This window comes from Ischnura elegans, chromosome 13 (genome assembly GCF_921293095.1).
Source record: "Ischnura elegans chromosome 13, ioIscEleg1.1, whole genome shotgun sequence".
Classification (NCBI taxonomy): Eukaryota; Metazoa; Arthropoda; class Insecta; order Odonata; family Coenagrionidae; genus Ischnura; species Ischnura elegans.
The window spans coordinates 9,989,694-10,014,700 of record NC_060258.1 but is presented as its reverse complement, the minus strand read 5'-3'; the positions used below and the strand labels follow the sequence as shown (position 1 = coordinate 10,014,700).

Here is a 25,007-nt window from a genome sequence, read left to right as displayed (position 1 = left end):
TTCTTGGAGAGAAATCATGGGTATTTATGAAAGAATTATTAAGAATAAATCTCTTCTTTTATTAGGATCAAATTACAAAATCATTTGCGAAAACATAATGGTTTACAAAATATAGCAACATCCATTTATGGCTAGCAAAATATGTATATGTATGCAAAGTACAAAGCAAAATAATCAAAGTAAGCAAAATACATTTATCAACCAACTAGTTGGTTGATAAATGTATTTTGATATGTATTTGACTATATCAGCTGATATTGTCTTTCTTCTCAGGGACGAAAAAACAGAAATAGCAAAAACGATACGGCTTCAAGGCTTAATTGACAAATCATGGCAATAAAAGAAAAGTATGCCACTGTACAATGCATTTATTTGTAAAAATATGCATCTTGTAATGTCCGTATTTTATGTGAAACCATAAAACAAACTATCATGAATAAATTCCATCAAACTAATTATCATTTCAATGCATCATTGTCAAGATTAGGTACCTATACTCGTACATTGGATCTCATTGACAGAGAATATCAGACATTCATAAAATAGGAAAATTAACAATTAGTACTAAAAGTAATTTGAAAGTGGTTCATTCATTAAAAAAAAGACTGTCTTAATCTTTTTTGTTGCCATTATAGGTTAGGATAAATACAATATACAGGTGTTACCAAGGAGAATATATGTTCTTTTTATCAGTGGAACACCTGAAACATTGAAATAATGAGTATAATTTCAGAAGCAGACATTATCGCACAAACATTGCATCTGAGCAGTTGTGCGATTTGTATTAAAGGCATCAAAAAATTAAAATGGCATGTTATAATGGAAATAATAAACAAACTATAACAATAATATCCAACTTTGCATATAAAGGCTTTAACTCAAGCACCGATTAGGTAACAATTGCGAGAGCTTTTATTTATGTGGCCATAGTCACTTTTCAACTCCCGGTTCACCAAAATGACTGACGTGGAATAAAATACGAATCTCTTCTTCGAGACAATGAATTTCAGGAACTTAAGAACAATAACTTCAAGGCACTCATCTCCAATGTTTTGTTCAAGGCACATTCTTCATACCTGTTGAAGCAAGGAAACAAATCAAATGTAACAAAATTGTTTGGTCCTCATTAATGTACACAATATTATGCAATCAATATTATTAATTATATTATTAATGTTATAAGTCAGCGTTCTCCCTCTAATTACCTTATAATATTCTCGGTTTTTTTCAGGTTTATTTGTCAAATTTACACGTGCCATTTTAAGCAGAAATATACAGTGTGTCCCATTTATCTAGACCGCCCGAAATAACTTTGTGTCCAGATGCAAATTCAAAAATGTGTCAAGCCAATGCTCATTAGCCGTCAGGGAGACATTAATCAGCATGGTTGCCTTCCTTGTAGCTTTGTTATTTACAAAGATATGAACAGGAGGAGTTATAGGAGAGGATATGAAATGCCGATTAAAAAACACAGGGTGCCATTTATAAAAGACATACCGCTGTTCATATCTTTGTAAATACCAAAGCTACAAGGAAGGCAATCATGCTGATTTACGTCCCCCTGACGGCTAATGAACAAAAAGTTATTTCGAGTGGTCAAGATAAATGGGACACCCAGTAGACTTTTATTAATCCTTACATTATTCTATTAGTAATATCAATCTAATTAAGTCAAACGGATTAAACTTAAAAATTTTGTCTGAGCCTTGGGGGGTTTATCATCCCCCCAAACACCCCCCTCACTGCGCCAAAGCTGCCTCCTAAACTTGAATGAACCATGAATTAGCAAAATTCAAAAGACTATATCAGTCTTTCCTTCTTAAGAATGCCTTTTATAGCACTGCTGAATATTATGAAGTGTAAATTTTAGAAATGTACGTATTTTAAGTGTGTTTTTATGCAATGATTACTTATGTTTCGCAAATGTATTTAAGGAAAATAACATTTTTTCAAGCAAATAATTTTTCAAGATAATAAAGAGCTGTTACAGTTTCCATAAAATGTTGATTTCATTCACCTTCTCCTTGCTTAAATCTTACCTACAACTCGAACAACCATGGCTTGCCCCCCACCCCTACTTTTGATCCTGGGTACGCCCTTGTCCAGAAGAATGGGGTTGGAAGTTAATTCACATCGTATTGGAGCCAATACATACTCTACGCCAGTCTCCTTATCGCCTTTATTATTTTTTTGGAAATCTGCAAGGAAGGGTATAGTTCAAAATTTAGCTGCAAAAAGTGGGCTTATTTTGTTCAACGGCAAGCATCAGTCGTCAAGCCCAGTCGTGTTCAAACGTTGAACTTTCAACAGAAGAAGTTCCGACATCAACGACGAAACAGATAATGTATCGCTGTTACAACAAGTTACATTGGCGGATCCAGGGGGGGGGGGGCACGGGGGCACGTGCCCCCCTCGCCCCCAGACCCTCAAAAATATGCAAGATTTTTAAAACGGTCCCATTATCATTGCGTGCGTTTTGTATTACGAGATATCCTTGTAAAGAAATCCTGGATCCGCCCCTGAAAAGTTGCGTCGACTCACGGGAATGTAGAGGAAGAAGAAGATGAGAGTGGAAGAAGGAATAAATGAGGAGAAGCTAAATAAAGTTGATTTACGAGTAAAACAGACCGTGGAGTAGACCTACTGGGGAAACTACGCTTAAAAAATGCGCATCGTGCACTACCACATAGGTGGCGAGGAAACGTGTGCATATTATGGAGAATACACAACCCTATGACCCGATTGTTGTCTAGTAACCAATATGCGAGTTACAAGTGCAATAATGTTCGGAGAGCGCAACAATATAGTCATGCATATTACGGATAATACATCTCCAGCCTACATTCGAATGGCTTTTTCTCAGAAACGGTAAATATTAGAGAAAAAAGTGAAATGACAATTTTGTAGAAAACTTTTCGATCTACAATTACGGTCTGAGAAATTTTTGTCATAAAACTAACCGCTTGGCCAAAAAATGCAAAAAACTCATTTTTGTGACCTCTGACCTTGAATAAAAGTTTTTCTCGCACGGGATCGATGGGGACTTTTCAGGATTTCATTACAGTGGTATCCTTGAGGTTCATGCAAATTTTCAGCTTGCTGGCAATTAATGCAAGGGTCAATGTCTATTTTGACCGGGCTAATGCAATAGGGTTGTTTCCTATTATTTTTTTATTGCCTAAATCGAAATATTATTACTCCTGGAGTACGTATTTCACGCTTTTAGATTTTTAAATGACGATATCTATTTTCCGCGATTAAATGAAAAGTGAAAATTTTCAAGCGCGCGAAAACGCGACGCGTAAGTATGAATGCCGGGATATCTCTCCGTGTGACGTATTTATGGTTCCCGCTGCCGCCCTGTGAGGTGACCTTGAGGCGAGGCTCTGAGCGCTGATACGACGCAGGCTGCTAGCGGGCAGCTGAGTACCCTGCTGGCTGGTAGCGTTGGCTTAAATAAGGATTATTAACACCATATCACACGAAGAAAACTTTCCGACCTTAGCCAGTTTTAATAGGTGATTATTACGAGATGTTTCCCTGAGCTCTGCGCCTCATGCATGCATTGGTAACCTCAGACGATGTATAACTCTTATCTTCTCGTATAGAAACTAGGCCCCTGTGACGTCACGTGGAGTGGCATCGCATGGGCGACAATCTGGCCCTTTCCAAATAAGGATAAAAATGGACCATTGCCTTTCGTCTAAACCGGTATTTCTAAAACGAAATAATTTGTGTAATATGAATACACTAATGGTGGGTAATGAATCGCAATCAATGCCTTTCCTTTTCTTTGATGAAGGAAACTACCCTATTGAAGAGGGAAATAGTCTTCACTCTCTTAACTTCCTCCAGAAAATCATTAAATAAAAAAGGCCCATATGCCATGGGGCATAACTCAAGTTTTTATTTCTCATAAATATTTAGTGGAGGCTTATAGCACTCCAGGTATAACAGCAATGATAATTGTTTTTGGTTGCATAATTGGAAATATTCTTTTTCTCACCAGCAATCGCAGCGTACATGTACACAAAAGTGATAGGTAAAATATTAAATTTCCAAAATAGATGGCAACATGGGGAGTATAGCAGGCATTTCACCGAAAAGTCGCAGTATCCTCTTTTGAATTTAGAACATTATTTTGCAGTTGGGTCCCAATTAGTGCCCCAGGAGTGGATACTAACCCAAGTAGCAAAATCTTATGTAAAAATTATTTTAAAATATATTGCGAGAACATTTTAAAATGACTTTAACATAATTTTGAAAACATTTAGCTTTCTCTGTTTCAATGTTACAAATCTTTTTTTCCTCATTTCAAAATGATTTTAAAACAGGTTTAAAATATGTCCTACTCTTGAAGGAGCTATGAATTATAATTTTTAAACTAGTTTTAAAATATGTTGTAACTAATTCAGCCTACTTTTAAAATGATTGTTATGTTAATATGATATGAGTAAACACGTTTGAAATTACGAAATGTGCCAGAAACAGTAAAAAAATATTTTCCCACCTATTAATTATCCTACTGACATGATAGTTTAATATGCGGGAATATTTCGGAGGAAGTAATGCAAGCATCGTAAAAATTAAAGAATCACCTTATCTGCACGCTTTCACTGAATGCCCACCTTCTCCAAAGACATTTGGAAGACATCATAATCAGGTTTGGATTAGAAGACGAATATGATTGTTAATGTCATATGTACTCAGCCATATATACTCATATATATAGTATGCCAAAAAGCACATATTGAGAGTGTTTTCAGGCATTCCTTTATTGTGTTCTCGGTTCATTCAATGTCCATTTTTCGATAATATGCCTTCATTTTGGGATATATTTCCCGTAAATGCATCATTTTAAATTTCTAAAAATATTATGGAAAACTGCCAAAAATACCCTTTTGTTGATTTCAAGAAGTCCTGAAAACAGCAAAATTCAAACTCACTTTTGAAAAAAGGGATTCATTTTTGGTAGGAAAAGTCTCCAAACTCATCTGTATTACTTGCTTTATGCAAGGCTGCTTGTCAATTATTCACATTCACCTCAAAAAATGTGAATTTTTATGCTGGTTTATTTTATCACACTGGTATGACTAAGATTATATGTACCAATGAAAATTTATATGAGTGTTTTAAAATGATTTCAAAATAATGACCTAATTATTTCAAAATTATGTTAAAATGATTTTAACATTATGTTAAAATGATTAGAAAATAATTATCAAATTATTTAAAAATTATTTTAAAATCATTTTAAAATGTGTGTAAAATAATTTTGAAATTGTTTTAAAATAATGTTTACATAATTATTTTTCTGTGAGATTAAAAAAGGAACATTTCATGCACAAATAAGCCAATACTTCCTACATTTCCATGTATATACTATCAACAAAATGCGATCCAATGGTACAAGACTTAAAATGAGCAACGCCTAATGCATTATTTTAAAATTATTTTAAAATCTTGAAAAAGCCATGAATTTAGCCATCCTATGATATTTTGATTTTAAAATTATTTGAAATAATTAGACACAGAACAATAAAATGTGTTTTGTTATCATAAATTATTACTTCATTAGATGGAATTCAGTTTTTAGTTTTATGGGATCCATGCTTCATATGGCATTGACTGATCAATATCTGTTGCAATCGAGAGTTGACTACAATAGGGTGGTTTCCTATTATTTTTTTATTGCCTGTATCGGAATATTATTACTCTTGGAGTACGTACTTCACGCTTTTAGATTTTTAAATGACGATATCTATTTTTCGCGATTAAATGAAAAGTGAAAATTTTCAAGCGCGCGAAAACGCGACGGGTAAGGAAATCTCTCCGTGTGACGTATTTCTGGTTCCCCCTCCCGCCTTGTGTGGTGACCTTGATCGAGGCTCTGTGCGCTGATAGGATGCTAGAGGGTAGCTGAGTACCTTGCTGCCTGGTAGCGCTTGGCTTAAAAAAGGTTTATTAATACCTTATCAAACGAAGAAAACTTTCCTACCTTAGCCAGTTTTAATAGGTGATTATTAAGAGATGTTTCCCTGAGCTCTGCGCCTCATGCATGCATTGGTAACCTCAGACGATGTATAACTCCTATCTTCTCCTATAGAAACTAGGTCCCTGTGACGTCACGTGGAGTGGCATCGCATGGGCGCCAATCTGGCCCTTTTCAAATGAGGATAAAAATGGACCATTGCCATTCGTCTAAACCGGTATTTCTAAAACGAAATAATTTGTGTATTATGAATACACTAATGGTGGGTAATGAATCGCAATGAATGCCTTTCGTTTTCTTTGATGAAGGAAACTACCCTATTAGTACATCTGTGAAGTGGATTTTTCATGAAGATTCCTTGATTCTGATTAAATGTTTACCAAGTAAGTCACTTACCTCATCGACTATGCTCCTTATTTTCGGAATCACATGTTGCATGAAGAAGAGCATTAGGAAAGGCATCTTCTCCTGCAGTTTCGACATTCCATTTTTAGAACCATACTTGACCAACATTCCCGGGACGACCGAAATCAATGATACTTCTCTCGCTAAAGGTGTTTTCTTGCTCAAGGCATCATCTATCAAGTCATCCACGCACACCCCTGAGTCCTTCTTCTGTAATGCTTCCTGCTCAATTTTCTCATATAGTTTCTCATACAGATCATCATCACACTCGTAAGGACAGCCTCGATTTTCGAAGATGTAATACATCACCATCTGCATCAAGCTCTGAGCCAGGGAAACTTCAGGGTCAAGATTTTTGTACACATATTGTCTACATTCAATTACCTTATATTGCCAAACCATACCTCCCAAGTAAACATTGCATTGAAAAAAGTCAGTGAACGTATGAAATGCTGTTCCATCACATTTTACACCGTCCATGCTGACCAATCGTCTCACTAAGTTAGAGATATTGTGGGAATCACAATCGATTAGTACTTTCACTCCACGATTTCTCTCCAGGAACGTCAACATTAGAGACGTCAAGGGGGATGCTTTGTATATCTTCTCGTAAAAACCTATGACTTTCTGTGTTTTCTCTTCGTTATTCTCACGTATTTCCGTGAGACTCATCATCACGTCTACGCATCTATTTTGGGCTCTATTATTTTCCTCTTCTTCAGTTTCCTGGTCTCCGTCCTGAGTAGCGCCGCCTTCAGACGAACCTGAAGAATGAGAACTTGCACTGTGCGCCTCTTCTTGCATCTTTGCCTTCACATAATCCTTGAAAGGAGCGATATCCTCAGATAATCTGGTGACGCTCTCCTCCAGTTTTCGGAGCAGAATATCCCTGGACGTGATCTCTCTGTGCAATACGTTGATCTCACCCTGCAAGGTAGCGAAATCGCTGGATTGGTAGTGGCGTAATCCATCCGTTGAATCTCCGCTCCCTTCCTCAAGCTCTGTCACCCCATCCCCTGCTACAGCCTCTTCAACAGGTAGGTTTTGGACTGTGTCGCCAGCACCTGCCATTTCAACTGCACCGAGAAATAATAAAGGAAATGCAGAGAGTATGAGGGCTGCCCAGGAAATAATGCACCACTATTGTTTTCTCATCCGACAACAGTGGTACCGATGTGAAACGTTATGTGTGCATTATCTGACGTTCCATGGATCTGCACGCAAAATTATAAGTTTTTCCGACTGATAGCTTAGCTGTATGACTGTTTCAATATGGCATCCGTCAGTTATGTACGTTACAAGCAGTGTGCCGTTACTGAATTTCTCAACGCTGAGAAAGAAACTCTGGAGAATATTAAGTGACGTTTGTGCAAAGGTTATGGAGCATCTACGGCCAATAGGATTGCAGTTATTCCTGGGTTCAGAGGAGGAGAGCATCAGAAGGCAGTTTGTTGGTGCTTCAAGATTTACAGAAGTCAGGGAGACCATTCATGGCTGTCACACCTGACATGTTGCAGCGAGGTGATGTTGCCATTGCCATGTCAGTGATACCAAAAAAGCATAGGCATTAATTCAGAACAATATGTCAGCCCATTGAAAGACCTCAAGATGCGCTTCCTGCGACTTAGGCACCATGCCAACAGAGGAGATGTTTTGATTCAACACATTAACCCTCGTATGCTCACAAGTTTCCGAACAGTTGAACGAAATAGTGTCGGACAGTTTTACCCCATTCTCCATACAGCACTGACCTAGGACCTACACTTGTTTGGGTCATTACAGGATGCCATTGGTTGAAGATGTTCTTAGGACGCCTAGCAAGTGAGTCACCTAAGTCTTCACTAATTAGTGAAGAAATGGCTCCGTGTACATCCCCTACCAATACATCCCCTCGACCAATCCAGCCTGGTGTGATCGAATGCACTCTTTACGCTATTAAGTATTACTTTAAGTAATGTATTTTAGCATGTGAAATATAAAATATCAGTGTTTCTTACTTTGCTAACATACTTAGCTAATAATGCTTTTATTTTTCTTTGTTGTGCCATTATTTTGTGATAAAAAGCAGACATCAACAATTTTAAGAAAATTTACCATATGTTTAATTAATCAAAATTGATAAGTAACTATATAAACCGTCTCAGCTTAGTTACCATCAAATAAAAAAGCTAATTCAGTGGAATAAATGGTATACCAAATTCTAGTCACTTATTTTCAATTACTTTACAACCAGTTGATTTTTACTATCGTAACAGACATTGCCAGAACCTTTTATGTGTCACAGTCATGAAATCATAAATTCATAGCCCTGATGATCAAGGTGTTGAAATACATTAGCAAAACCTGCTACGTGTCCTGATACGAAAATATAATACTTTGTGGCGGAAAAGTCGGCAAATTACCTAAAAAGCGAGACAATCGGGGGGAATAAATTCCATAAAAAGTGGTCATTTGGGAACTCAGAATGTTTGTAATATTATGGCGAGCACGGTCAGGCAAATATTTTTCAAATCGAATGTAAAATAAGCTCACGTATTATTATCACGTATTACAAGCTGGAACTACTTTCTCATAATGAACCGCGCGGAGCGATTCTTGGCTATATCACAGCGTACGGTCTGCGGACTATGGAGGTGGGTCGCGTGGGAAAAAAAATTCGCAAAAAGACGCGTGTCCGGGAAGTGCGTAATTACTCAATAATTATTTCAACGCATGCGATACAGTACAGTACAGTACGCACTGATATCCGGCAGGGATCCCGTAATTAATAAAGACATTAAGGAAACGAGGGGAGTGATACAGAACTGCCTCAATGTTTTTACGTGACAACAAAGAATAGAAGCAATGAAACACTTACCGAAATTTACGCCAAAACAATACCGATCCTCTTATCCTGGCTCCACAGGGAATAAAGCATGCGCATTCGCACTTTATCTCCACTCCGCACACGAAAACTGTTGACTCTGTTCTCGCTCCAACCTGCTCTCTAATTTTACTTCGAATGACGATATCACGATGATTCCGAAGCTCCGAACGCCGCGACACGTCAATACGAGCTGGATTTTCATTCCTTGATAACATACTGATAACATACTGATAACATTCTGATAACATACTGATAAACCACAGCGTTGCTATGGAGTGTTGACTCTGCCTTAGGTGCGTGTAATACGAGGTGGACTCAGCTGAAACTGCCGTGCGGTCGTGACGATATTTATGATGTAACTCGAAAGAATTTAATGCGGAAAGGCGATATCACGACCCGGTCCCTGCTTATCACGCAATTCAAGGAGTTCATAACGTAGGCGTATGCCAGGGAATAACAAGTGGGAATCGGGTCGTGAATTCGCCTTTCCGCATTATATTCTTATAAGTTACAACAAAAATATCGTTATTAGCCATCACATTACGTTGTATACCCTTCAGGAAAGACAATGTTTTCTTTTCAATCGCATCATAAAACTAGCAAAGTAAGCAGAATTAAAGTATTCTACATATCCTATTGTTTCATCCGTAAAATATCGTAATGTATAATGCTATTTGAAATTATAAACTCATAAGAGAAATAAGCTACCGTATAAATAGGTGAACACGTATATTTAATTGAAATATTTCCAGATTTAAAATTTAAACTGAAAACCAATGCTGCAGATTCGTAGAAACTTCAAAATTGCAGACCGTAATCTGAGCTAAATGACCACCACTAGTAGTTAAATCGCCACAAAAAAGTAATGAAGGGAAAACTATAAGCGTGCCTCAGACAAGTTTTTAAGTTTTTACACGACTTTTTTACGGGTATGGAATTCACATATTTACATGGTAAATCATATACGAAAGTATATGAAAAGCGAAAATTGTTTCATTTAGAACATTTATAACTCGGGAACTGTTGTGCCGATTTTTTACGATATATGTTTTTTTATTCGTCTTTGCATCGGATAACAGAATGAAGATAAAAAATGGTGAAAGTAAACGAAAGAATTATCTTGATCATAGGGATATTACCATAAAATTACACTAGGAGTAGGTAACACTACAACGGCAGTTGAGTCGGTAAAAACTACTAATTAAATTGTTTGTTTACTTTTATCGATTTAAAGACTGATCTTCGAAACAATATAACGTTTTAATAGTTAAAAATATTACAAATATTGAAAACATGTTTTAAAAATTTAATTCGAGCTAATTGTAAGGCCATCTCGAGTAGACAATTAATTACCGTGTATGTAAACAAATTTCTAAGCAATTGTTGTTGGAAATATCAGTCTTCCCATCGACTATAATGAAGCAGTTTGATTTCATTTCCTCGGAATTTTTGCAAATTCGTTCTATCTGAAGGTGAGCTCAACAACAAAGTGTTAATGAAGGCGATTCATTGGCACACAAATCAGAAATGGTTGATTGAAACCTCTATTCCCCATCCGATGACATGAGTCATTAAGCTCACTTGATATAGGGAAGTCAAGGGCAGCGCCAACTTTTTGTACTGCGTCAAGGACATTTTCATTTATCTCTTGAGGTATTCCAAAAATTTCAATGACGTTAGCACTAGCTCTTTGTTCGTTGTCCTCCAAACACACTTTCTAGTAAGGAAACACGATTTTTTAGCATCGTATTTTCTGCACTTAACCTGTCAATAATATCCAGGTATTGATTAATTCTCGCATACTGATCCTCTAGTAATTTTTTGTTATCGTCAATCTTATGGTGCACAAACTCAAAGGATTTGTTAAGGTCAGCTTCAATCCTTTCACGGTCTTTTTTGCCCTCCTCTAGCATAGTAATGACCTGAGAGAGCTCATATGATTCCGTCGACACAGCTGACATGGACTGTCGTCGCAATGCATTACGCGCTTGACAGCGCCAGATTTGCTTTTCTTCATTAATATAATCCAGGTCATCCTTGGAGATGTTTACACAATTAGCGTGGAAGGTCTTGGCGTGGCTGGCGACCTGTAATAGCTTCACGACAAGTGCCACACTCTGCCATGATGGATATTGGAGTAACTGGACAAATGGGGAACATGCATGAAATTTGTTCATCATGCTAGTAAGTCTTATTGAATAGACAATTTTCTCACGAGTCCAAATATGTAAGCCAAAACTCTCCTAGTACTCCACAAACGTCAATAAATGCTAATTAAAAATGCTCGAATATCGCTTGATGTCACATGACCTGAAACGCCTTCTGACGTAATCGCACGGTACACCATTCACTTCGCTAAGAGAGTAGGAGGGCAGACTCTTGATTGCAATATATCGAAGTAAAAATCATCTACGAGCTTTGTAGTAGTTCCTCAAAGGACAAGTTGACTTAATAGGGATTTAAGAAAGCACAATACGACAGTTTACTTTTGGTCGACTTCCATATGGCGACTGATTTTCTGAAAAATAGTGATTGCTTCCAAATCTCACCAAACAATTCCATTCATTTGTTTCAATAACGCCTTGGCGACCCAACTTATTCACAATCTGCTGTTTGACGGTAAAACAGCAATTATTTTCGCCATATTTGAGTTTGAGCACCTGCATAGACCGATTTTTTAATCCACTTCCTCATTCTATCATCAGTGGATTCCGTGCCGTGACGTCACGCTCCGATGACGTCGTGTTTTCAAGCAGCCGATGAAGTTTAATTTTCAAAGACGGGTCAATCCATTTCAAATCACCCAGGCAATGTTGCTCAACATTTTAAATTTTCTTGATTTTTTAATCATGAGTTCCCTATGGGTGGACAGTCTCAAAACACTATTTGAAAAAAATTAAGAAGCCGTATTTTTTTTTGGCAGCCATTTTTAAAAGGGCGGCTGGGCAAATTTTGACGAAAAACGTGGTTTGCATAAAGTTAAATTGCAAAGCTATTTTAAGAGATATCAGAATAATTCAAAAACCAGTGAGTTTAGCATGAAATGAGCTATAGGAGTTTATTGTTTTAATTGCTCTATCATGAAAGAGAGTCAGTCAAACTCTTTCTGCAAAAACTCGGGAAAAATTTGTCAATATTAACTTTTTAAGACCTAAAATTTTTATGAAGGAAATGAGACTCACTGATCAAATTTTATTTCTGTGTTAAATACTTAAATAACTATTTGAAGCATAAGTTTTAAGTCTGAGAATACACTCCTTTTTTTAATATGGGTTATCAAAAATAGCTGAAAACCTTTTAACGTCAATTTTCGCAGGTCAATATCTAAAAAGGGACTGAGTGAAAAAGAGTGAAAATTTCACAAAATGTTAGTTAGACACATAAGTACATCTCCAAAAAACATTATGACTGAGACTCTACTACATTTAGAGTAGTGGAGCATTGAATTTCAGAAAAAAACGCTGCCGTTCCTCGCGCTCGTGCAGTGCAAGTTAGCAAACAAGGGCTTGATTAAATAATTAAATTAGCAATAATTTTTATCTAAAACAATTACTTTACACATAAAATGTTATTTATTTATATAGGTCTGCCTTACATTAATAATAAAAATTGATTTATGACTAGAAATTTTTTGTATCAGCAAAAAAATACTGAATTATAACTAGCAAGAAGTTAATGCACTTACCTATGTTTACAAAAAGTATTTATTTCATCATTGTTACTAAAAACCATGCATGTCAACATGAGTAGAATATAAACATAATCAAGAGAGCATTTGCAAGTGAATAACCTTTCTCAATTGACAAATCAAATATCATGTGTCATTAAGTCAGTGAGAGTTTTATAACTGTAGTCTTAAATTCTCCCATCTACAACACTTTGTACAACCATTACAAGAAAATAAGAACTGAGTTATCAAAAAAGGGCTTGCAATTGTATACAATTGACAATGGCCAAATGTGGTATAAATCTTTACATGCATTAAATAATCATTTTTTTCTAATTTTAAATGACAATGGACATTGATTACAAGATGCAAAAAGTCTAAATATTCACCTTACTGATACATTTGTAAACATCTCTTGAGTACAGTGTGCATGCAGTTATCTTTCGCAATGAACTTAGAGGCTAGAAAATTTACAAGTCTGATGATCATGAAATGCTGATCCTTTCGAAGTGACAAAGCATCTCCTCACTTTGTCTCCTTTAGTGTTGCATAATATTCAGCCACTGTCACTTAATGATTGCTACAATGTAACTATTTTGGCGTTCCTTCCCACAACATACCACCTATGCAGTAGGCTTAGTGTACTGAAATTCTTTTAAAGCTTTTCATCCTCCTGGATCAGCAGGTAATTACTTTAATCGCTTTTACCCTATTCAATCCTTCCCCTACCCTGTTACCCCTTACTACCCCCCCTTCCTCAACTCTCCCTGGGCCCCTTCCAGCATATTCATACTTTTGTTCCCAAAGCTGAAGGTGGTAGTGCCACCAAAAATTTAAATTCTGTAGTTTGAGTCTTTATTTTATCGTATGCCTTGTGCCTGACCTGGATGCTGATTGACTCATTGTTAATATTGGATACATTTTCCATAAATAATATACAATTTATAAATCTGTACACAAGGTGTACTAAGCCATTAAATGTTTGTTTTTTTTCAAATGATATATATAAGTATATAATCAGTTTACTATTAACTACCAGGGTTGAGATCAATTTATAAATAATTGATTACGTATTCATGGTGAAATAAAAACCCAGTACTATTCCACAAGATTTATATTTATGCATATAGTCTACTCATAACTCAGCTGAAAAACATTATTCATCCGCGAAATTTTCGGTGAGCACATTTGAGATAGGGACCTTCTCATTCTAGTACTTTGAAAAAATTGTGCATGTTCCCCATTGACGAGTTATAATTTATGCACAACAGAATTAAAGTGCCACTAGAAGGAATAAATAATAACCCAACATAGGTAGAACACTTAGGAACTTAGGTCTGAACCATGACTGCATGTCGGAGGAAACAATGTCTTTCCTGAAGAGTGCAAAACATAATCTGACGGCTGATAACGATATTTTAGTTGTAAGTTATAAGAATTTGATGCGGAAAGACGATATCACGACCTGGTTCCCACTTTTTATTCCCTGGCATACGCCCACGTTAGGAGCTCCGTGAATTGCGTGACAAGCAGGAACCGGGTCGTGATATCGCCTTTCCGCATCAAATTCCTATGAGTTACAACAAAAATATCGTCACGACGGCACGGCAGTTTCAGCAGAGACCACCTCCTATTACGTACGCACCTAGGGCAGAGTCAACACTCCATAGCAACGCTGTGGTTTATCAGAATGTTATCAGTTTATTATCAGTATGTTATCAAGGAATGAAAATCCTGCACGTATTGACGTGTCGCGGCGTTCGGTGCTTCGGAAACATCGTGAAATCGCCATTCGAAGTAAAAATAGGTAGCAGGTTGGAGCGAGAACAGAGTCAACAGTTTTCGTGTAAGGTGTGGTCAGAAAGTGTGCATTCCCCTTCCTTTTATTCCCCAGAGGAGCCAGGATAAGAGGATCGGTATTGTTTCGTCGTGAATTTCGGTGAGTGTTTCATTGGTTCTATTGTTTATAGTCACATAAAAACATAGCGACAGTTTTGTATCACTCCCGTCGTTCCTTTAATGTATTTATTAATTACGCGATCTCTGAAGGATATCAGTGCGTAGTGGACTGCATCGCATGTGTTGAATTAAGTATAGAGTAATTATGCACTTTTCGGACACGCGCCTTTTTCCGATGTCCGGAAAGTGCATAATAGGGAACTTGAATGTATTTCAGATATAATCAAGAGCCCCAAAATTATGTATGAATATATGTTTGCGTACCACGGTGAATGTTTTTATTATTATTTTATGACGTGTTTTGCGATATTTAATTCACCAAAGTTCACGAGAATGTTGAAATACAAGTGAGAATCGAAAACGCCCGATGATTGGCTGGCAGAAAAGTGTCATCATTATTCAGTACGAGGAGGCACGGCCATGGTAGTTGTTGCACACCTGAATACAAGCGACGGAGCACAGTGGTCCCAAATCGAAAAAAGCTGGCCAAAATTAATAACGTCGTAATTTGACATAAATTAGAAACAAAATTGAAAGTTCTATTCTGATTTTGATCGTCTGAATCTGATTTTGGCTTAATTTTTATGCTATCTCTTCATTTTAGCATTTTTGGAGCTGTTATTATATCAACAATTTTTAGAAAATCTCGATATTGATGTCATTGCGATTGGCGATAACGTGCTATTATTGGAGAACTTTAAACCTTATAGTTGTAAAGTTAAAGAGATATAAATTGTATTTAAAAGCCATGATAGAACTTACGACATAAAATTGTCAAGAGTCGAACCCGCGACCATCAGCGCAGTCGGCGAGATACCGAAATCTGAAAAACTATTCAAACTTACACATTTTTGGTTTCCATGTATTTGAAAAGTCACATTAGATTAAATAAATTGACTGATATTAAGGAAATTGAGGGTAAAAATATTTAAATTTCAATAAAATCACTTTTACGTATCCCAAAAAACGAATTTTAAAAGAATCGTCGTCCGATGTCACCCCACCTCACTCTTTGTCGCCCTACGATTCACTTAAAATTATCAGATTTTCACCTCACCTGATAGGCTGACCTCGTTTTTTTATGGAACTTTTCGCTTAATTAAACGTTCACTTCAGATATTAAAAGGAGTCTTCGAGAGATATCTTTATTATCCAGCACTCTTGAGGATTTTTTTTTCACGGTGCCCTCGGAATTTCCTCATGGCAATGTTCCTTGCCTCCAATGCTTCCTCCGTTAAAACTTCAACTGTAAGAAAGGATTATTTGGCAATTGCTGTTCCATGTATCAGCACTTTATGTACCATATGGGCAGCATATAATACAACCACGAAGCTCTAAGTACAGCTCAGACATTTCCATGCTATATTGGCCGAAGGCTTCATTATTCATCTCGTAGCCGCAGGAAAGAGATTTAAATATCACTGAAATTCGAAGGAAAAGTACTTCATCGATAACTGTAATGAAAATTCCAAATCACGTTAATAATAGCATTTCATGCACCTAAAGCATCTGTTCGTAGATTTTTGAATATTATGGAAATAGGTTCGATATTTCTTATTGATTTATTATAATTTTAAACTTAATCGTAATTTCATCTTGTCTGGAATGAAATCCTGAAATAAAACTTCACTTTTAAAAATATGATGATTGGGATTAATTAATGATCATTCTTACATACTGCATGTATTCTTCGACACTGCATTCATGCACGGTAATCATTTGCACTCAGTAGATGTGAGAGGGAGATATTGATAATTGATATACGCTACTGGAGGGAATTAAAATTCCTTCTGCAACCAGCTTTTGAACGTCACTTTGAAATACTCATCTGTCCTCGAGCTTTGATTCCATTTTCTCAGGTATTTCGGGGAAAATTATTCTTCGCATGAAGCGCGTCCGAATAGTTTTGGCATGCTTGATATCTTTCAGTCGAAAGCTTGTTTCCAAACATTCCACGACGTATTCCTTCTTCTTCGCTCATGAATACTCTTTTCTCTATCTGTAATTTTTATTGTACACCGAAAGGTACGAAAAATTTGCGGCACCCATAATTCAAATTTAACAGGTGTATTTATGGCTGAAACGATGAATGTGATTTCAAAAAGTTGTCTATTTTTAACCAATAATAAACCGGAAATTATGAGTTGACATTGAATAAAAGATATATAGAAAAACATATACAGACTGTCCCAAGTGTCGTGTGTCATTTTTGAGCTGTAATTTTAGTAACTTTCCGTAGAGCTATGTTCATGAAAATTGGCATACTTATGGGGAAAGGTCCTAAGTTTTGTTGAGTGCAAGCAAAATTTTACAATTTTGACCTTTTGACCTCACAATGTGGGCCCAAACCAAAATTTTGAATTAGCCTTATGGGGTTTCAATGTTAAAAAAATCGAGATAGAAAAAAGTCTGAATTTCATTGACCAAGATGTCAATTCTTAGTTTGTTCACGAAAATTCAACCGTTGACCCAGTAAGGTCACATTCAAGGTCATAAGGGTGGCAAAAATAATAGCATACCATCAAAGGTGTCGGTCCATGGGTTTTAAAGGGTGCCCAAGTCACTGGTATTGTCCAAATACTCGTCTTATCCACTATTTGACCTCCAAGGGTAATACTGAGGTCAAAGGTCATAGGGGTAAGCGTTGGGCCATCGTGACAACCAACGTGTCGAACCATAGGTTTTGAAGGGTGCTTAAGTCATTTTTGCAGTTCATTTATCAGTGTTGTTGATTTGTTGACCTTTGGAGGTCACAATGGGGGTCAAGGTATTGTAAACACGATAGCAACAATTTAATTGTTTATAACAATAGTAGCAACAAATGGGTACTATTTTACGATGATAGCAACAAATGCATGCATAGCATACTTCATAGGAGGAGTTCCGGTCGAATAAGGTGCTGAATCGGCCGAGATACGGTTAGCAACAATTTTAGCAACAATTACGGATGGGACGACCGAATCCACTATTTTCCTAACCTTCCAACCAGATGCAACCCGCCGAACACGAATTTGACGTTCGCGTGTGATATTTTGCGAATAGCAACAATTGTTATGTGTGTAAAGGGTAGTTTAATTAATGCACAGAGGAACAATGCACCACTTGTAATTTTTCCTTATTTCAGCCATGTTCTCCTTTAAACGCAACGTGGCTCTTCCAAACCTGCAGTTACTGGGCTTGGATCTTGGAATCATACTGAATTATGACGTCACGGCGTAATATTAGTGGGGGCGGTATTTTTTAGCCCGCTAAACTCGGGAGACTTTTGGGATTCATTTTCTAGTGTATAAACTAAATTTCAAGCGGTAAAAAGTATATTGCGCTACTGAGTGTTTACTGTAGTATATCAGCACACTGTCTATAAAGGGTATGCAATATCCCTACAGTGCATAATTATCGTTTAGTTAAAATTGTGTAGTGAGTTAAAAATGTGTGTTGAATTGGAACGAAAGCGCCAGCCAGTGCCAGCTGCCCCCCCTTAAAAAAATCGCTGAAGTCTTTAAGCAAAATCAGTGCTGAATTGAAACGAAAGTATTCAACAAAATTTCTTTAAGCCACTATGAATATATGATTTCATCACTGTGACACATATAAGGTTCTGGCAATGCGTGTTACGATAGTAAAAAACAACTAGTTGTCAAGTAATTGAAAATAAGTGACTAGAATTTGGTATACCATTTATTCCACTGAATTGGATTTTTAATTGATGGTAACTAAGCTGAAACAGTTTATTTATTTACCCATCAATTTTGATTAATTAAACATATATATTAAATTTTCTTTGAATTGTTGATGTCTGATTTTTTCTCACAAAATAATGGCAAAACCAAGGAAAATAAAAGCATTATTAGATAAATAAGTTAACTAAAAAAGAAAAACTGATAATATAGAATTCACATTTTAAAATACATTACTTGAAATAGTACTTAATATCGTAAAGAGTGCATTCGATCACACCTGGCTGGATTGGTCGAGGGGATGTATTGGGAGGGGATGTACACGGAGCCATTTCTTCACTAATTAGTGAAGACTTAGGTGACTCACTTGCTAGGCGTCCTAAGAACATCTTCAACCAGTGGCATCCTGTAATGGCCCAAACTAGTGCAAGTCCTAGGTCAGTGCTGTATGGAGAATGGGGTAAAACTGTCCGACACTATTTCGTTCAACTGTTCCGAAACTTGTGAGCGTCTGAGGGTTAATGTGTTTAATCAAAACATCACCTCTGTTGGCATGGTGCCTAAGTCGCAGGAAGCGCATCTTGAGGTCTTTCAATGGGCTGACATATTGTTCTGAATTAATGGCTCTGATTCTTTGTTATCACTGACATGGCAATGGCAACATCACCTCGCTGCAACATGTCAGGTGTGACAGCCATGAATGGTCTCCCTGACTTCTGTAAATCTTGAAGCACCAACAAACTACCTTCTCACGCTCTCGTCCTCTGAATCCAGGGAATAACTTCAATCCTGTTGGCTGTGTATGTATACATAACCGTTGCACAAACGTCACCATTACCATTTCAGTTTATTCTCATGGATATAAAACATTTCCTCCAGGTATCGCCGGGCACTGTGAATTATGTCACTGAATAATCTCCACAAGTTCTTTCCCATCAGTGAGAAATTCAGTGAAGGCACACAGCTTGTAATGTATTTCACTGACAGATGCCATAATTTAAATGGTCATACAACTAAGCTATCTGTCGGAAAAACTAGAAATTTTGCATGCAGATCCATGGAACTTCAGATAATGCATACATAAGTTTCGCATCGATACCATTGTCGTCGGGTGAGAAAAACAATAGTGGTGCATTATTTCCTGGGCAATACTCATACTGAATGCATTTCTTTTTATTTCTAGGTGCAGTTGAAATGGCAGGCGTTGGTGACACAGTGGAAATCCTTCCTGTTGAAGAGGCTGTAGCACTAGATAGGGTGACTGAGCTTGAGGAAGGGGCCAGAGATTCAACGGATGAATTGCGCCACTACCAATCCAGCGATTTTGCTTCATTGCATGGTGAGATCAACGCATTGCACAGAGAGGTCACGTCCAGGGATATTCTGCTCCGAAAACTGGAGGAGAGCGTTACCAGATTATCTGAGGATATCGCTCCTCTGAAGGATTATGTGAAGGCAAAGATGCAGGAAGAGGCGCACAGTGCAATGCCTCAATCTTCAGACTCGCCTGAAGGTGGCGCCACTCAGGATGGAGACCAGGAAACTGAAGCAGAGGAAAATAACAGAGCCCAAAATAGATGTGTAGACGTGATGATGAGTCTCACGGAAATACGTGAGAATAACGAAGAGAAAACTAAGAAAGTCAGAGGTTTTTACGAGAAAATATACAAAGCATCCCCATTCACCTCTCTTATGTTGACGTTCCTGGAGAGAAATCGTGGAGTGAAAGTAATAGTCGATTGTGATTCCTCCAATATCTCAAACTTAGTGGGACGATTGGCCAACCTGGATGGTGAAAAATGTGATGGAACAGCATTTCATACGTTCGCCGACATTTTTGAATGCAGGGTTTACCTGGGAGGTAACCAATACTCATTTTGGAAAGCGAACAATACAGAGCGAACAAACAGAGATTATGACCCTGAAGTTTCCCTGGCTCAGAGCTTGGCGCAGATTGTGATGTACTTGATCTTCAAAAACCGAGGATGTCCTTACGTTTGTGACGATGAAATGTATGAGAAACTGTACGAGAAAATTGTGCTTGAAACATCGCAGAAGAAGGACTCAGTGACCATGGATGGCTATGTATATCATGCCTTCAGTATGAAATCATCTTTAGCGAGAGAAGTATCGTTGATTTCGGTCGTCCCGGGAATGTTGGTCAAGTACGGTTCGAAGGAAGGAATGTCGAAACTGCTGGAGCAGATGCCTTTACTCACGTTCTTCTTCATTCGCCATGTGATTCCCAAAATGAGGAGCTAGTGGCTGAGGTAAGTGACTTACTTGGTAAACATTATCTGAATTAAGGAATTTTTATGAAGAATCCACTTAACAGATCTACTAATGGTAGTCAACTGTAGATTGCCATACATTCTCTTTGATGCCATTGTCGTCGGCTGAGACATTTGTGGTGCTTTACTTATTAGCAACATGTGAAGTCTTGTAAATAATGAACAAAGCTAAAAACTGATTTTCATCGAATGTTATAATAACTAATATAATCAAAACACAGTTTATTGATCTGTGTCTAATTCCTTGAAACAAAAACAAAGTCTTTTTAAGGCATTTTAAATGTAGTTAATGCTCACAATAAAAGTTTTTAAGTTTGATATATGTAGTTACCAACCTAAACTGAAGTTGCCACATTTAAGTACAATTATAATAAACTGAAAGAAAAAACTATTTTCCATCAGTATTATGGTAGAAACCTGTTCTAAGCTCTCTATTTGCTGAAACAAATTGTATGTAAATAGGCTTATTTTTCATTCATGCAAACGACATCAGTGCCTTTACATCATGCAATATTATTACGATCAGTATTCAAATCCACGTATGTTTACATATACGAGTCGACTTTTTGCATAATATTGTGTATTATCTGGTTCATGGAACACCATATTTCTCGGATTATAGTTCCCCTTAGAAAATCGTCCCCTCCCACTAATTTCCAAATTTCAGTTTCGGGAATATTAAAAAAAATGCGTTTGAATATTGTCACCTCCTTTCTATATTACCATGGTCATTTGTCATGTCATGCAGTAAAACGATCCCTTTATTAAGCATTACTCATCTTTTATTCTGAATAGGATAGTTTCCTTCATCAAAGAAAACGAAATGCATTGATTGGTATTCGTCACCCACCGTTAGGGTTTTTATAATACACAAATTATTTGGTTTTAGAAATACCGGTTTAGACGAATGGCAATGGTCCATTTTTATCCTCATTTGAAAAAGGTCAGATTGGCGCCCATGCGATTCCACTCCACGTGACGTCACAGGGACCTAGTTTCTACACGAGAGGATAGGAGTTTTACATCGTCTGATATTACCAATGCATGTATGAGGCGGTGACCTCAGGGAAACATGTCTTAATAATCACCTATTAAAACTGGCTAAGGACGGAAAGTTGTCTTCGTTTGATAAGGTATTTATAATCCTTATTTAAGCCAAGCGCTTGCAGCTAGTAGGGAACTCTGCTACCTGCTAGCAACCTGCGTCGTATCAGCGTTCAAAGCCTCGCCCCATGGTCACCTCACTCTCGGCAGTGGGAACCAGAACGACGTCACACGGAGTTTTCCCATCATTCATAATGAGACGTCGCGTTTTCGCACGCTTGAAAATTTTCACTTTTCATTTAATCACAAAAAATAGATATCGTCATTTAAAAATATAAAAGCGTGAATTGCGCACTCCAGGAGTAACAATCTTTCGATTTAGGTGATAACAAAATAAAAGGAAAAATAATAACCCTATTCCTGCTATAAAGCAAAGTAGTTATTCAAGTTTCTCCTGGGTACCTGCAATCTAACGCATGCACTTTTATGACAATTATGTAGTTAATAATACGCTCAAGAACTGAATGAGAAAGTGCTATTGTGAATCGCATTACCTTTTAATGAAGATTACCTTCCAACTAAACTGGTATCCTTGCGTCTAATATTTTTTCACGAAAGAAGACTGATCCGTGAGAATAATTAAACCAACACCTGCTCCATTCCCCTGCCAGAACACTTAAAAATATAAATCCAAAAGCTACTCACAAGGAGAGACCGCAAGACTTGCTCCACCTTTTTCAGTGCCGTATTTTTTATGGCCTTCGGAATGGTGAACACATCCCTAAACTAGAAGTGGTTCCATTTAATGGGCATTAGTTTGGCTGTAAGTAATTAATTTTCATGCGGTACTTTTCACAAGCCGAATGTAGTTCCATGATATCAGGTGGAATAGTGGTTAGCGTTTCATCCAGGGGAACTGGGTTCGTGGATTCGTGATGGCGGTACATTTTGTTGCCTTCATTGTAATCATTCGGCGTCAACTTTTTCATTAATTGGAATTGCGACAAGCACAGACAATTTGTTTACATCTGTTTTGTTACTTCAACAGGTATGGAGAATGTACCTTCAACAAAACGTCGGATATGAGTGCCTTGAAGTTATTGTTCTTAAGTTCCTGAAATTCATTGTCTCGAAGAAGAAGAGATTCGTATTTTAATCCACGTCAGTCATTTTGGTGAACCGGGAGTTGAAAAGTGACTATGGCCAACATATATCAATGCCTTCGCAATTGTTACCTAATTGGTGCTTTATTCAAAGCCTTTATATGCAAATTTGGATATTATTGTTATAGTTTGTTTATTATTGATATTATAACATCCCATTTTAATTTTTTAATGCCTTAATCATAATCGCACAACAGCTCGAATGCAATAATATCTGCATTCTGAAGTTACAATCATTAATTCATTACTACAGATGTTCCACTTTTAAAAAGAACATACATTCTCCTTGGTAATACCTGTAAATTTTATTTACCCTATCCTACAATGGCAGCAAAAAAGATTGAGACTCATTTTTTTATGAATGAACCACATTCAGTATATTTTTAGTAGGTGCTTATTGTTAATTCTTTCTATTTTATGAAAGTGTCTTACATTCTCCGGCAAAGAGATCCTGTATCTAGGTACTTAATTTTGACAATGATGTATTTAATGTTAATTTGTTTGATCCGATTTATTCATTACAATTTGTTTGATGGTTTCACATACAATACGGATCTTACAAGATCCATATTTTTACAAATGAATGCATTGTACAATGATTTAGTTTTCTTTTATTGCCATTATTTGTCAATTTAGCCCTGAAGCCATATGTTTTTTTTGCTATTTCTGTCTTTCGTCGCTGAGAAGAAAGACAATATCAGTTCGTTGATAAATATATATTTTTCAAACCTGTTGCCAACCATAAACGGATGTTGTTATATTATGTAAACCTTTATGTTTTTGCAAATGATTTTGTAATTTGATTCTAATAAATGAAGAGATATATTCTTAATTATTCTAGCTTAAATACCTATGATTTCTCTCAAATCAAAATGAGTCGGTTAGCAGCAGAGGTAAATGTTTAACAAGAATATTTCTGGGTGGAAAATGTGATGAGATATGCAAGGAACAAGGAACGGCGTATTTTTTGCAATAAAATTTTCATATGTCAAATGTTTTTTTTTTTGATATTACGAAAGAGGGTCTTCAAATCTGCCCCTGAGTATTGTTGTCACACCACCGCGTATTTAACACTTTGCGTGCCATGGACGTAATATTATGCCCTGCTAATCCTTCTGAGGATTGCCATGGACGTAGTATTACGTCATCATGTCTACACATCTATTTAAAGCTCTATTATTTTCCTCTTCTTCAGTTTCCTGGTCTCCGTCCTGAGAAGCGCCACCTTCAGGCGAGTCTGAAGATTGAGAACTTGCACTGTGCGCCTCTTCCTGCATCTTTGCCGTCACATAATCCTTCAGAGGAGCGATATCTTCAGATAATTTCGTGACGCTCTCCTCCAGTTTTCGGAGCAGAATATCCCTTGAAGTGATATCTCTGTGAATCTCTTCTTGCAAAGAAGCGAAATCGCTGGATTGGTGGTGGCGTAATTCAGTAATTATATCTCTGATCCATTCCTCTTGCTTGGCAACCCCTTCTCGTGCTGTAGCCTCTTCCTCAGAAAGTTTTCTCACTGTGTCGCCAGCGCCTGCCATTTAAACTGCACCTAGAAATAAAAAGAAATGCAGTGAGTATGAGGGTTGCCCAGCAAATAATGCACCACTATCATTTTCTCATCCGACAAATATGGTATCATTGTGAAACGTTATGTATGCATTATCTGAAGTTCCATGGATCTGCATTCAAAATTACTAGTTTTTTCCGACTGATAGCTTAGCTGTATTACCATCTGTCAGTGAGATACATTACAAGCAGTGTACCTTCACTGAATTTCTCACTGATGGGGAAGAAATTGTGGAGAATATTCAATACACGTTTGTGCAAAGATTATGGAGCATCTACGGCCAACAAGATTGCATTTGTTCCCAGGGTTCAGAGGACGAGAGCGTCAGAAGGCAGTTTGTTGGTGCTTCAAGATTAACATCAGTCAGGGAGATCATTCA

General features: G+C 37.0%; 2 protein-coding genes across 3 annotated transcripts in view; one reads left to right on the top strand and one right to left on the bottom strand.

The window, feature by feature from the left end:
• Positions 1-629: 629 nt before the first annotated feature.
• Positions 630-25,007, bottom strand: part of LOC124169995 — a 35,394-nt gene continuing 11,016 nt past the window's right edge. Inside the window, exons 1-3 of one of the 2 annotated variants that reach the window (XM_046548681.1) lie at positions 9,255-9,457; positions 6,389-7,473; positions 630-1,076 (exon numbers count right to left, since the gene is read on the bottom strand). In XM_046548681.1, the coding sequence (XP_046404637.1) occupies positions 1,071-1,076; positions 6,389-7,468 (1,086 nt within the window). In that variant the 5' untranslated portion in view covers positions 7,469-7,473; positions 9,255-9,457 and the 3' untranslated portion in view covers positions 630-1,070. Of the gene's footprint in view, positions 1,077-6,388; positions 7,474-9,254; positions 9,458-25,007 lie in introns of those variants that run through there. The other variant, XM_046548682.1, reaches the window with a different exon arrangement.
• LOC124169998 lies at positions 14,580-24,051 on the top strand. Its single transcript, XM_046548685.1, has 3 exons — positions 14,580-14,869; positions 19,750-20,836; positions 22,950-24,051. Exon 2 carries the CDS (start codon positions 19,761-19,763, stop codon positions 20,826-20,828), a length of 1,068 nt encoding a protein of 355 aa, XP_046404641.1. The 5' UTR covers positions 14,580-14,869; positions 19,750-19,760; the 3' UTR covers positions 20,829-20,836; positions 22,950-24,051.